The following is a 12,657-nucleotide window of genomic DNA, read 5'->3' on the forward strand; positions in this document are numbered from 1 at the left end:
GAAGATTTGGATGCTGCTGGGACGGGGAGTAGTAGCAGCCCAGTGCGCCGCCAGCCTCCTGCCGAGTAGCGGACTTCAAAGGTAACGATGGCCGCGGCGGCGGCGACACCATGTCGGCCGCGGCCGCCACCTGAGCTTGCCGCGGCGTGTCTTGGCCGCGGGTGGCGGCTTCCACCCGATCCTTCTGCTCCTCTTCAGGTCCCACGCGGAGGGACAACGTCATGGACGGCGACGACACGGGGATATTGTTGTGCTGCACCCACTGCCAGCTGCCCAGCCATCCCAGGTGAACTGCGAAAGCAAGTCTTGCTCGATCAGGTGGGAGCGCCTCCTCGCCATCGACTGTGACTCCAGAGGCCCCACAACCTCCCTCCTGCGCTCTGCGCGGTCGCCTCGCGTGAGTCCGGGCATCTGGTTGGCGCCCTGCTCGGCCGTCGTATGCGGCTCCTCTCCGGAATTCCGGATCCCAAGCGCAGGGAAAGCGTCAGAGACTGCGGCGGCGGCGGCCTCTTGTTCTGCACCCGCCGCCAACCGTCGCCGGCCTGACACGGCAAGCCCGGCACCTGAGGCCCGCGCCGGCGCTGGGCCCGTGCGAGCGTGCCGACGACGCGGCGGGGCTCCCTGACCTCGCTGCCGCGCGCTTCAACCGGTAACGGAGGCTCTCGTTTTCGCAAGTGAGCAAGGCCACCTGCGCCCTCGTCCTGTCGAGGTCACTCGTGACCTCCTGCAGAAGCTGGGAGCAGAGGCTGCACGCGTCGCAGTGCTCCTGTGGCGTCGTCGTCGGGCCGGCGAGCTGCAGTCTTGGGACCGGGGCCATCATTGGAGGCCGCTGAGGCGCCGTCCCAGAAGACAAGGACGTCTGGGGCTGCGCACTGGCGCCTTGCCGAAGGTTAGGACGCCGCTGAGGCGTGGGGTGGCCCGGCACTACGACAGACGCCAGCCGGCCGGAAGCGACGACGATGGCCACGGCACCGCTGCCTGGGCGTGGCCGGGTCCTGAGTTGCCGCGAGCGGACGATGAGGTATGGATGAACAGTCATAGCCGCGGATGGTGTCGTCGGGGACGGTGCTGGCCGGGCAGCCGCTGTCCGCTGGATCGCAGATGATGAATAAAATTCGATACTGCAGTATTTCTATGAACAATATATTTGCTACACTAAGATGTGGACATTAGAGTTGCTACAGTACCAACTGCGAATTGCTGTGCTTCTCTCACATATTACCGTTCCCTCCTGGTCCTGGGCTCCTCTCCAGCCCTGACCCTCCCTCCCGCTACCACGGTAGACTTTCTAGTGTGGGACTAGTTTTTACAGCGCCCGCAGTGTAGGAGCACCTGTCTTATAAAGCAATGACCATGCCACCATTCGGTAAAATTTCATACGGTCAAATGGCAAATCACACGGTCTAATATTGCAACACCAAGAGTCCAAAAGTTTTGGCAAACAGTTCTCACAAAGAATGGAGGTGATCCACATGACTACCTAGGATACAAAAATAACGAAGTGCCACCGAATAAGATGAGCTAAGAACCACAGTCAAAAGAACGGGAAAAGCCCTATCTACTTTGGTCAGCAATTCAGCATGTAGTTCTGTTCCTTTCATCAGCTGGATACGAAGGATCGTCGGGCTGCTGCTTGCTTAATCAAGCCCAAAACAATCAGTAGGGAATCTAAGCCAGGTTTGATTGCAGCCAAGTATTCTCATATGAACTCTAGAGGTTTCCTACAAAAGCCCTGCTCCAAATGGCACTGCATTTTGATCGATTTGCCATCATGAGTTCATGACGTTCCACTGCAACCAGAGCGCTCCAAAATTGCTATGACCAGCAGTGAGGTTCATGACGCACAACAATAGATTTGAGTCTATTTAGAAAAAAATGTAACTCTGTTGAAGCTTCCCCACATTATCGCATCACGGATTCTTTGACATACCATTGTTCTCCAGTACTGCAAAGACGTGTGGAATTCAGAGTTATATCAATCTTGCAAGAAGCAGAAGACATGACAAAAATTGAAAAGCACCAGAGCTAGAAGACTCACAAATATTTAAGGCAGATGTTAAGGAAGCGAGCATGTTGCTGGCTCTGAGATATGGTAACAGAACCTTCAATGATCTGGTCTTTGTTTAGTTCTATCGGTTCAAATAAGTACAATAGGGTCTGCAGAAGAGAAAAAGAATTCCCGGTCAATATTGTGGATGTTAACGATGCAGTACTGCAGAAATACCAAACTAACCATATATACCAAGAAACAAAAACAAAATCAATATGGTACTGTGGAAAACAATCACCTGCTGCCAGTGAGTAGGGGCATCCTCTGGTGCAGTTGAAAGAACAATAGAGACATCTGGCCTTTTCTTTTTATTACTTGGGCTGGCATTTTGGGTGTTCACATCCAATGATTGACTTGCTTGCTTCTTGGATTTCTGGCGAACTGGTCCGTTAAACTCAACATCGAACCAAAATGCGAAACCATGCAATGGAGCTGAAAAGATAACATAAGATGGAGAGCTAGCTTAGATCAATATAACTTCCAGTGACCATTCACTAAGCAAAAGTTAAAGGCAATGTGGGTAACCAAAAGATATCGCCACATGAAAACAGCTAAGCAAGACATGACAGACCAACCAAGCAATAAAACCATATATAAATAGTGGTCTAGAACTCTAGATCATGAGAGTGGTAGCATAAGTACATTTGTTCCCATTAAGGGGTAATAATGAACTTAATTGCCCGTATATCAGAGAAAACATTACATGTAGATGTAGCAAACTAACTTGTAAAATGTGAATATTATATTCCTGCAACCATAGGTAAAAAATGACTCCGATCCGGCCAGTCACTGGCCAAGCAGTCACAAAAGAATGAGATAAGCCAGGTCTATTATGTCTCCATGACAGGCTGAAAATTAGGGGGATTTAGTGTCCTCTCAACATAAGGCACGCATATGTATTCAATGTTAGTTTCTCTATTGCCCTTGTTTGTTCCATTCTATCTCAAGCATTAAACCATCATTTCCTATCTTTCCAAAGCACTTGATGGAAGGGCGGCCTAGTCATTATCTTTTTCTGGTTTCCTCAATTTTAAAACTTTTTAAATCTATCTGTTTGGTCAAAATACCTATTATAAAAGGGATAAGAGATAGTACTTTTAATCAATCCCCTCAGAAGCAAGGAAGGAAAGAAGACTGATTTGACCAAAATTGGCAACAAATAGCCAAAATTGAACATTCTACTAATGTAGGCATGTAGAACCAGCTGGCCAAGGATGCTAATATTGTAGCCTTGCGTCAACAGTGTTGCAAGCAAGAAATGAACCCCTGATTGCGGCTAGAGTCCAAGTTACCTTCACCCACAAGCCTTATGAATTGGGTAAGGAAAGCTGGAGTATTTTCAATAGAAACATCACACTGGCTTATCTAGTAAGTACCTCCAACAGGAGTGACAAAGCCACAGACCTCCCAATAGGCACAAGGTATGATTATGAGTTTATGACAGGTCATCTCAATATATACGCCTTTAGTGGTCAAATTCTCAACCAGGAAAACCAGCTGCGCAAATCTAGTAGATAGAAACATGATCTCTTACCACCATATATACCAGTTTCACATTAAAAAAACGAACTACAACTTACCTTGCAACATTGATGTAAATTTAAATGCAGCAGTGATGGTTCCAAGTTCCAGAGCTTGTATGGTATAACAATCCACCTGTGCCACCTGTGCCAGGAACCCAAGTTGTACTTCAGACAAAAAGAGAAGCTCATTTTACACTTAACCTATAAAAAGTAGGACTGAAGAAACACGAATTATATGCTGAGGCCTGAGAGTGATCTGAGCAGAAATGCATGTCAGGCAAACAAGAATACATGCTTCTGCCAGAACAACCTATTGGAACTCACCACTGTTGGCCACGTCAAGACATTCTCTCCACTAATTGTCTCAACAGATGGTTCCATGAACGCACATTGTTTTGCGAGAGGCGTCATAGAGGACACTGAAGTCAAGCAATAATAAAAAAAAGGTTACTATGAGAATGAGAAATACTGCAGCAGGAGCTATTATGCATATGTCGAACAAATAACTAGATCTCAAATTTTTATGCCAGATACATCTACACTAGTCAAAAGCTTATGTACTTTCAGGCAGAGAGGGAGAGAGAATGGGACAATTCAACTCACTTTTTATGCCATATACATCTCGCCAGAAGTAAATACTATCATGATATCTCTGAGAATTTGTAATAGGTGCCATGTAAAGCTGCAACAAAAACATGTCTTGTATGTCAGCCTGAAAACTGTTCAGTCCCACCACACCTAGCTAATTGTTAGATAATACTTTTCTCGAACTCATACCGATGCATGTGATGGAAGAATAAGACCTCCTGGCTTAAGCCATTTATCCCTAGCAAAAATTACGCTCCCTAGCATACTCTGCATCAACAGGATTAGATTTAAAATTCCACGAATAGCACTGATGTAAAGTGAGCATAAAATTAGCCACTATAGAGATACTAATAGATACCTCGTACAGAAGCATGTAGCCCATCCATTCAGATATGATGACATCAACTTTTTCTTCAATATTGACATCCTACATTGAGTACATTCGAATGCTCAAATATAGTCATTTTACATAACACAGTGAAGACCTCGAAGTAGAATTTTAAGGATGGTGGCAAAACCAAAACGATATGGAATTTCAAGACGATGATTAATGGCCATGATCTTAGAAGCATGAGAATATTAAAACCTCATAAGAAAGTACAATAAAGCTTTGGGTATAGGCAGATGGTGGCAAAATCGCAAAGACTAGATAGAAACGTGTACCTCAATTCGGCCATGCAAAACCACAACTTTGTCAGATAGCTCATTCTCTCTCACAATCTCCATAGCCTAAAAGTGTTTAGTTTAAAAGAATATTCAGAATCAACATTAGAACTTATAAAAGCTAATAATCCCCAGATAGGATATCAGAAAAACTGGAAAGAAGCTAATAATCTCCAGATAGGATATCAGCAAAACTGCAAAGGCATTTTAAGAACAAACATATTATTTAGAAGATGGAGTAGTAACAGAAGACAATCTTTATTCGATCACAAAGGCATGTACTACATGTTGTATTTCACTAACAATGTCGGAAGGGTGCGGTGCTTTTTGGCCAGGCACTGGCACCCTTCCTAATGGGATGACCAAGAAACGCGAAAAAGTCACTGCCCTAAGTGCAAACATTTTTAGTTGTTACTAGTTGGCACAAAAGGACTGGGAGGATGGACCTTGTTAATACAAGGTTTACTCCCCAATTTGACAACGCGAGTTAATATATCTGTGCAGCAAAAAATGACTCTGGCTCGGCAAAATATGATTGTCGACTGGCAATCTAAACTGAAAGGGAAACGGGAGTGATAAAGATCTACCTGTAATGCAATATCACTTGCATCAACTGCATACACCTGAGAACATAATAAACTCATTCAAGGGTATGGATTACAAATGAATAAAAAACGAGATTTTTTTTCATCTATATCAGGAAATAAATTACCACATATAGATAACTCAAGAATAACTTACAGCACTCAAACAAAAAAGAACTCGTAGTATTACAAAACATACTACACATGTTCTCAAAAAAGGAAAAAAAAACATTTTTTTCTGCAACAAGTAGAAATACGCTTCAAAGCACGAAAAAGGTAAGCATGGATGCTGCTAGTATTTGTAAACATCTAGTACAAGAGATGCTCTAGTACAGATCAAATGGTCAATGCATTGATGCAACTTTATACCCCGACTGAAATGAGAAAATGCTCAAGTTCTCAAGCCAAGTGTTGAACTATTACAATTGCAGGTCAATTCCAGAGTGCAACAAAATTATGTTAAAGCTCATCACATTTAGGTGGTATACGACATAAAAGTGACAGAACTTGACAGAACACTGAGTATAGAGGATTTTTAGTTTCCTGAAACAGTAGCACTGGAAAACATAAACTGTTCTGCCCCCTTGAGTCAAATAATTCGGGGAAAATACTGTTTTTGCCACTGGATTCTCACACTGACATGTGGCCCCTCCCACCTGTCAGTGTGTATGTGTTTGTGTGGTAGAGAGAGAGCCATTATAATTTAACGTCAAGGATTTATATAATATTGAATTCTTAGGTAGGCATATGATATTCAAATAGACAGTAAAGATGCAAATAACTGAATCTGAATTCATCATCATACAAACGATCAATGTCTGCCGGCTAAGTATCAATTCACCAAGGTAGTGCTTCTATTCACCAAGGTAGTGCTTCAAACATTAGGAATATTATTCAAATGATTTATACAGTTCAAATAAGATTTTTTTTCCTAAACTTATAATATCATTAGCAATACATAAGTGCACAGTTAATAACTAACAAGTTACCCGAGTGGCACCAGCAAAAGCACAAAATATGGAAAGAACACCAGTTCCGCATCCCACATCCAAAACAACCTGAAAATTGTCGTTTTGACAGATCACAAGAGTTAATTGCGCACGACAGAGAGCTATATCATCTACAGTATCCAGCCAAGAATATCATTTGTTCCAAAAATATATATATTTTACCAGATGATTCTTACCTTGCCTGAAATTAGATCTTGATGGTGCATGATAGCATTTCTGTAAGTACTAGTTCTCACATGATCCTGCAATCAGCAACCTAAAATTCAGTACCAAATTAGTAAAATGATGATATTCCATTAGCTCAATACATGCTTCCTTCTCTATCTTGTTAGACGGAATAATCCATAGACACCTGAAATCACCTATACAACATAAATTACGAAGAGGAATACACATACGACTATCAATGCATAAGGCAGGCAACATTTCACATTGGGCTTTATGACAGATAAGTAAAGCACACAATGTGCGCCGCTCTGTGTCAGAGATGTCAGGTGCTAGCTACGGTCCCTGCTCTACCAATCAAACTCAAGTTTGGACAGATGGTCCGATAACACCGTTGCAGAATTTTCCAGGAGCGCACTGCACAACGGTAGCAATGTAGCATGATTTCCAGGACATACCCGAGAGGACGAGACTGAACAGCCCCCGACACCGACTATGCAGGTTTATATGCTAGTGTAACAAATGCCAACAGAAGGGAATCACAGGAGAACGCCATCAGTTCAACGACAACGATCCCCCGAACCCGATCCAGAAATTGCTGCTCGCGCTAAACAAAACAGGACCCTAACCCCACCGACATAGCAGGAAACACAGGCGCCGAATTCCCTGCCAGGAAGTCTAGAAACATAGGTACAAAGTGCGGTGCGACCTTGAGCATCTCCTCGTGGACGCCGATGTGGGAGTAGGCCTTGAAGTAGGCCACGTCGTAGTCGGTGCACGGCGGGGCGGCCGGGTGCGGCTGCGCCCCCGAAGCCGCCTGTCCCGGCGGATACCCCATGCCGCCGCCGACTCCACCGCGCCGTGGCCTGCGCGGCCGCGGCAGGTGGCCGTTGCCGTCCGCACCGCCGGCGAGCATGAGGGGGAAAGGTGTTTGTGTCGCGTCGAGAGTGATGGGGCGAGACGGCGAGTGAGCGGAGAAGGCGTAGAATTTTAGGGCTAAGTGACTTGCGTGGTTGAAAGTGATCGGAAAAAGTTCCCTTTTGGTCCTTGAACGGGATTTTAACTCTCAACTACAAAATCATAAAATTCACACCTAAACTATCAAATCTGATCTAATTTACACCACAAACCTATTTTGAATAGTTTTTTCTGACATTGCAGCAGTATTGAAGGTCGGGCTCACTTAGCAATGTCATGTAGCAATTGACATATCCTCCTCCCATTTCATCCAGTCAACGCCGCCATCTCCTCCCGCTTCGGTGACCTTGTATGGCCGCCATCGTCGTCCGGCAGCTCCGCTCCTTTCAGCAGCTATAAAAGGGCACCTCCGGCCTCGACGCACCATTTCTGCACGCGTCCACTACTCTCTCTCGCTCTCCGCGCCCAAATCATCGTCGCCAAGATTGTCTTCTCCCACTCCGGCGAGGGAGCGCCCATGCCGATCTCCTACGGTGGGGAGTCTCGCGCTGCGTCTTCACGTCCAGAGCACCACACCACTGCCAGGAACACACGTGAGGGTTTTCCTTCGTTCTTCATCCATCGCAGCATCGTCGTGACGATCTCCACCCTTGATCGTCAACGTTCACTGTCGTCATACCTCTCTGTGCCATCTCGGGCCGAGCTGAGACCACCTTCGGCTTCACCACAACCATGTGGTGCCGATGCCCCCCATCTCCCTAACATCCATGACCACCAAAGCCCCGACATCGTCATCCACCTGAAGCGGTCGCTGCCGATCCCCTCGCCTTAGTCACGTCCCACCGCGTGATACCTCCCTGGGCGAGCTAGTCTGTCGGGAGGGGACGACGGGACTGAGTGGAAGAAGAGGAGGTCGTCGAGGCTGGCGACAGGCGAGGGAAGCCAGGCGCGATAGAGTGGACAAGAGGCGTGCGCACGAAGCTAGATGTTGATGCAGTCGTGTGTGGAAGGCATGTGCGCACAATGGTAGTGCGTGGATCTTGTCGCCGTCGGCAAACTCCAGCCGGCACATGGCACCATTGCCATGAATTGCGCTGAGGGGAGAGACTTGATGGCCGTGTCATCGAGGCTATAGTAGGCTGAGAAGGTGTTGTCGGCTCACCAAGCGCGCATACAAACACCACCATCAGCGTCGCGCCCACCACTGCTAGCATCGCGATGAGCAGCGGGCTCAGGCTCTTGCTCTACTTCAGTGTGAAGAAAGAAGAAGAAGAAAGGAAAGAGAGAATGATATGCAATGTCGGCGAGGACGAGGAAGCCGTCGAGGAGGCAGTCTGCGGTGGAGCCACTTTGGAGAGCAACACGTGCCTCAGGGTGGATGAGGAGCTTTGTGAGCACAACGTGGAGCATGTCGAGGTGGGTGAGGCTCGAACAGGCGGATGTGGATTCGACGGCCTAGGCGCGGACGACCCGGATGCTGTTCTGGAGCAGCTCCATGTACGAGCTTCAGAGCAGTCACCAACACTGCCTTCTTCCTCATGGTCGGTCACGTGTGCCCATCGCTAACTTCTTCCACAGCGGCTCGGCCTTGTCCCGTGATAGTGAAGGCAGGAGGGTTCCCGGTAAGGAAATAAGAGGCGGTGGCATGGGTAGGAGGGTGGCTTGGGAGGAGGAGCATGAGGATGGCTTGGGAGGAGGAGCATGAGGATGGCCTGGGAGGAGGAGCAAAAGGCCGGCGGGAAGGAGCACATGGGTGGTGGCTTGGAAGAGGCAAATATGCGGTGACGGTTGGAGTAGATTGAAGGCAGGGGATAAGTATGGTTAAGGGTAGTTTGGTGTTTTGGCTTCACTAGAATGAAGATTTTTATTTTGTGTCATCGTTGAGGTGGCAAAAAAGCCAGGATGGAGTTAAAACTACAGCTATGTCACCTAAAACCCGCTTTGGCGAGCTCGGGTACAAATTGAAACGGAATTGATAGTTGGGGGTTAGAGTTACACGGTTTTGTATTTTGAGGTCAAAATAAGACAAACTCAATAGTTGATGAGTCAAAAGTGGACTTTTTCCAAAGTGATTCCTATCACTTATTTTTAGAGATTCTTTAAGGTAAATTTCATGGAGAAAAAGATTTTGTGGGGGAATAATTCTTTTGAAATTTCTTAAGATAAATTTTATGTGGGGAAGAAGTGATTCTCTAGTAAAAATGATTATGCGGTTGAAAGTGATTCTTCAGAGATTCTCTATGGTAAACTCTATGGAGTAGGTGATTATGTGGAGAAGTGAATCAAGTGAAGCTGTTTTTTTAGCTCATAGCATCTATTTCATTTCAAGAAATCACTCTAGAAGCTGAAAACTGAAAAATATCGTTTGACAAAGTTTCCATTGATTCCACTCTAAGAGCTAGTCTGAGAGCTCTAACAAATATAGGGCTGGACGAAAAGCTCGAAGCTCACGAGCTAGCTTAGCTCTTGTCTGGCTAGGCTTGTTCCAAAATCTAATAAGCCGAGCCAGAGTTTTAGCTCATTTAGATAATGAGCCAGCTCGCTAGCAGCTTGCAAGCCAAACGAGTCAGGAGGCAACCCATACAATATTGTACAACCTAGTAGCCCATTTGCATAATCAAATATATACCCCTACTCTTAGGAACCCTAACGCAACATCCCGTTTCTATTCTCCTGCAATCGTCGCAACCGGTGCTCGAGGGATGAGGGCTCGACCGCTCGAGGTATGGGCGCGAGGGCTGTGAGGCCCAGGCGCTGAGCCACCAACTGTCGGTAACTCGGTGAGCGCTGAATCGGCAACACCATCTTCCGTCCATAGCAATCCTCAGTCCCTCATCCACGACGTCTGTGTCGTCAGCAACCCAGATCTCCATCCACCTTAGCTGCTCGGCATCATCACGGATCTTTGTTCACATCACCAATATTCCTCCGTCAGCAAACGAGCCGAGCCGAGCCAGCTCATTATCGAAACGAGCCAAGCGATAACAGCCAAGCTGGCTCGTTATCCAAGTCAAATAGGCCATCAGGCTTTGTTAGGCCTAGTCGCCCCCATCTCTCGTGCTCCAATAATGGGCCGATCATAACCGGCCCAGCCCATTTAGGTATTGGGCCAACCGGTGCCAAGTGGTAAAAGCATTTACTTTTTGCTTTCAGGCCCATCAATCTCCTTGAATTTCTTCAGGGATTTAAATAATTGCTATATTCCTATGGAATTGTGTCTCAGACTTCCAAACATAGCAAAGGAGGTACTTGGAAAAAGAAAATAAAATCTGGAATACGATAGCATTATTAGAGATTTCGGCACAAACAAAAAATTTCCATAAGAAAAACAAGGGGCAAGGGTGACTATGTGATGTGCGCTCTATCGCTCATAGATACGCCGGGCATAATGCGAAGCCTGATTAGGAAAAATGATTTTTCCTTTCCACAAACAAAATGTGATGAATTCCATGACAAAATATGGACAACTGAGAGACTCACTGACGAGTATGACGTAGCTACATGGTTATCAATTGAACAAAGCAAAAATTTCAAAGAAACTACATCTTCTGCAAGATTCGTACTTTCACAGGGATATGCCAGAGCGACTCAATCACTCAAGAGTCCTTCATAGTGCCACACTCTTTCTACTTCAGAACCGTGACAAATAGAAGGCGCGCTGTCAATTTTTTTTCTTCAGAATCTCACTATTCTCATTGTATGTCACGTCTCACATAGGCTCAACTCTCATTAAATACCATAAAAGTTACATGAGGATATGATATTTTGGTCCATGGCAATTCCTTACGCAAAGCATCACTTACAGGAAGCAACAAGATCTCGCAGCCATTTTGTGACCCTGTCTACTAGAGCCCAATCAGAGGCAGATCTACCGTGGGGCAGAGGCGGTTCAAATCCCCTACCCTCAGGCGCATTTGGGAGCCCTAACCCTCCCTCAATTTGTAGGTATAGAAGAGGAATAGGAAGATAGAGAACCTCTACTTGGTGACCCTGAATCCGTTATTGGACACAATCAAACTCTTTGCTCACTGGATCCTCCTCCGCCTTCTCCTCTTCCCCTCTCAACCCCCATCCTCGTTAATGAACTTTGCTAAACCAACGTCCCATGCACAATCGAAGTAGACGTAATCCTCCTCTAATGGATCCAAGCACACCATCTTTAGGTTCATGAATCCAATGAGTTCTTCGTTTGCCTGCACCCTCCGCCTCGCCCCTCTCCGTCCGGCGAGGTGAGCGTGTATTCTTTCTAGTCCTCCTATTCACATATGCTAATAGAGTGAAGGACACAACTTTATTTAAAATATTTTTCCTTCACCTCCATTAGCAAGGTATGACTAAAGAGGTGCACACTCACTTTGCATGGTTAGCATAGGCAGGCCCGAGCGAGGGCATGAGTGTATAAATGTACACCTAATTTTTTGTGTAAAAAATTAAGTATATATCGTATTTGTTTGAGGAATAATCACCAAGTGTATTAATTATTTATGAGAGCAATACATGTATTTATATGCTACAATCAAACATAGCGACAGGTGCAATTTGTTAGTGATCAATCGCATGCATCGGCTTTGACACGCCTTGCAATAGAAGTGAACATCTGGAGACTCGGTGAAGTAGTGAACATGATTGCGCAATTGGTTCAGGACATGCATGATGAGTTGGTAAAGCGCATGCAATGGTTGAGGATGCATTGATGACTTGGGTAGCATTAACTAGTACTGAGTCAGTTACGTTGACAATATTTTCCTTAATCTCCTAGTCTCTTAGGCTTTTACCTTTTTCTTACTACAACATGCGCAGCTCCCGGTGGCCTAAGCGGCCAAACTCAAAAAGGCAACACGCAACAGTCCAAGCCCAACGTGGCAAGTCATCTACGCCCAACAATAGATGGCCAATGCCCAATCGGTTAATTCCCAATTTCTCAAATGTGCAACGATATTCCGATAGCCCAATGTCCAAACATATGCAGAGATGGAGGGTGATGGCACCAAGCCTAGTGGCGGCGCAAGCGCAATGGAGAGGGATGACGCGAGCGTGGCAGGCACGAGCACTGCCACGGCGGCACGAGTACGGCAATATAAATTTTTTAGCTATGTACACCCATTATTAAAATGTTGAGTCCGTCGATGGTTAGGTCTTTGAGATTTTCAGGAATT

The 12,657-nt window shown here is 46.0% G+C and overlaps 1 protein-coding gene across 1 annotated transcript; it reads right to left on the bottom strand.

The window, feature by feature from the left end:
- Positions 1 to 1,372: 1,372 nt before the first annotated feature.
- Positions 1,373 to 7,639, bottom strand: LOC133907833 (probable protein arginine N-methyltransferase 6.2). The gene is made up of 13 exons (XM_062349926.1): positions 7,293 to 7,639; positions 6,595 to 6,660; positions 6,398 to 6,466; positions 5,412 to 5,447; positions 4,825 to 4,890; positions 4,520 to 4,588; positions 4,351 to 4,428; positions 4,177 to 4,255; positions 3,898 to 3,992; positions 3,631 to 3,715; positions 2,289 to 2,482; positions 2,039 to 2,157; positions 1,373 to 1,945 (listed from the first exon to the last, which is right to left on the bottom strand). The coding sequence occupies exons 1-13, from the start codon at positions 7,497 to 7,499 to the stop codon at positions 1,903 to 1,905; spliced, it is 1,206 nt and encodes a 401-aa protein (XP_062205910.1). The 5' UTR covers positions 7,500 to 7,639; the 3' UTR covers positions 1,373 to 1,902.
- Positions 7,640 to 12,657: the final 5,018 nt, after the last annotated feature.

The sequence above is a fragment of the Phragmites australis genome, chromosome 24 (assembly GCF_958298935.1).
Source record: "Phragmites australis chromosome 24, lpPhrAust1.1, whole genome shotgun sequence".
Lineage (NCBI taxonomy): Eukaryota > Viridiplantae > Streptophyta > Magnoliopsida > Poales > Poaceae > Phragmites > Phragmites australis.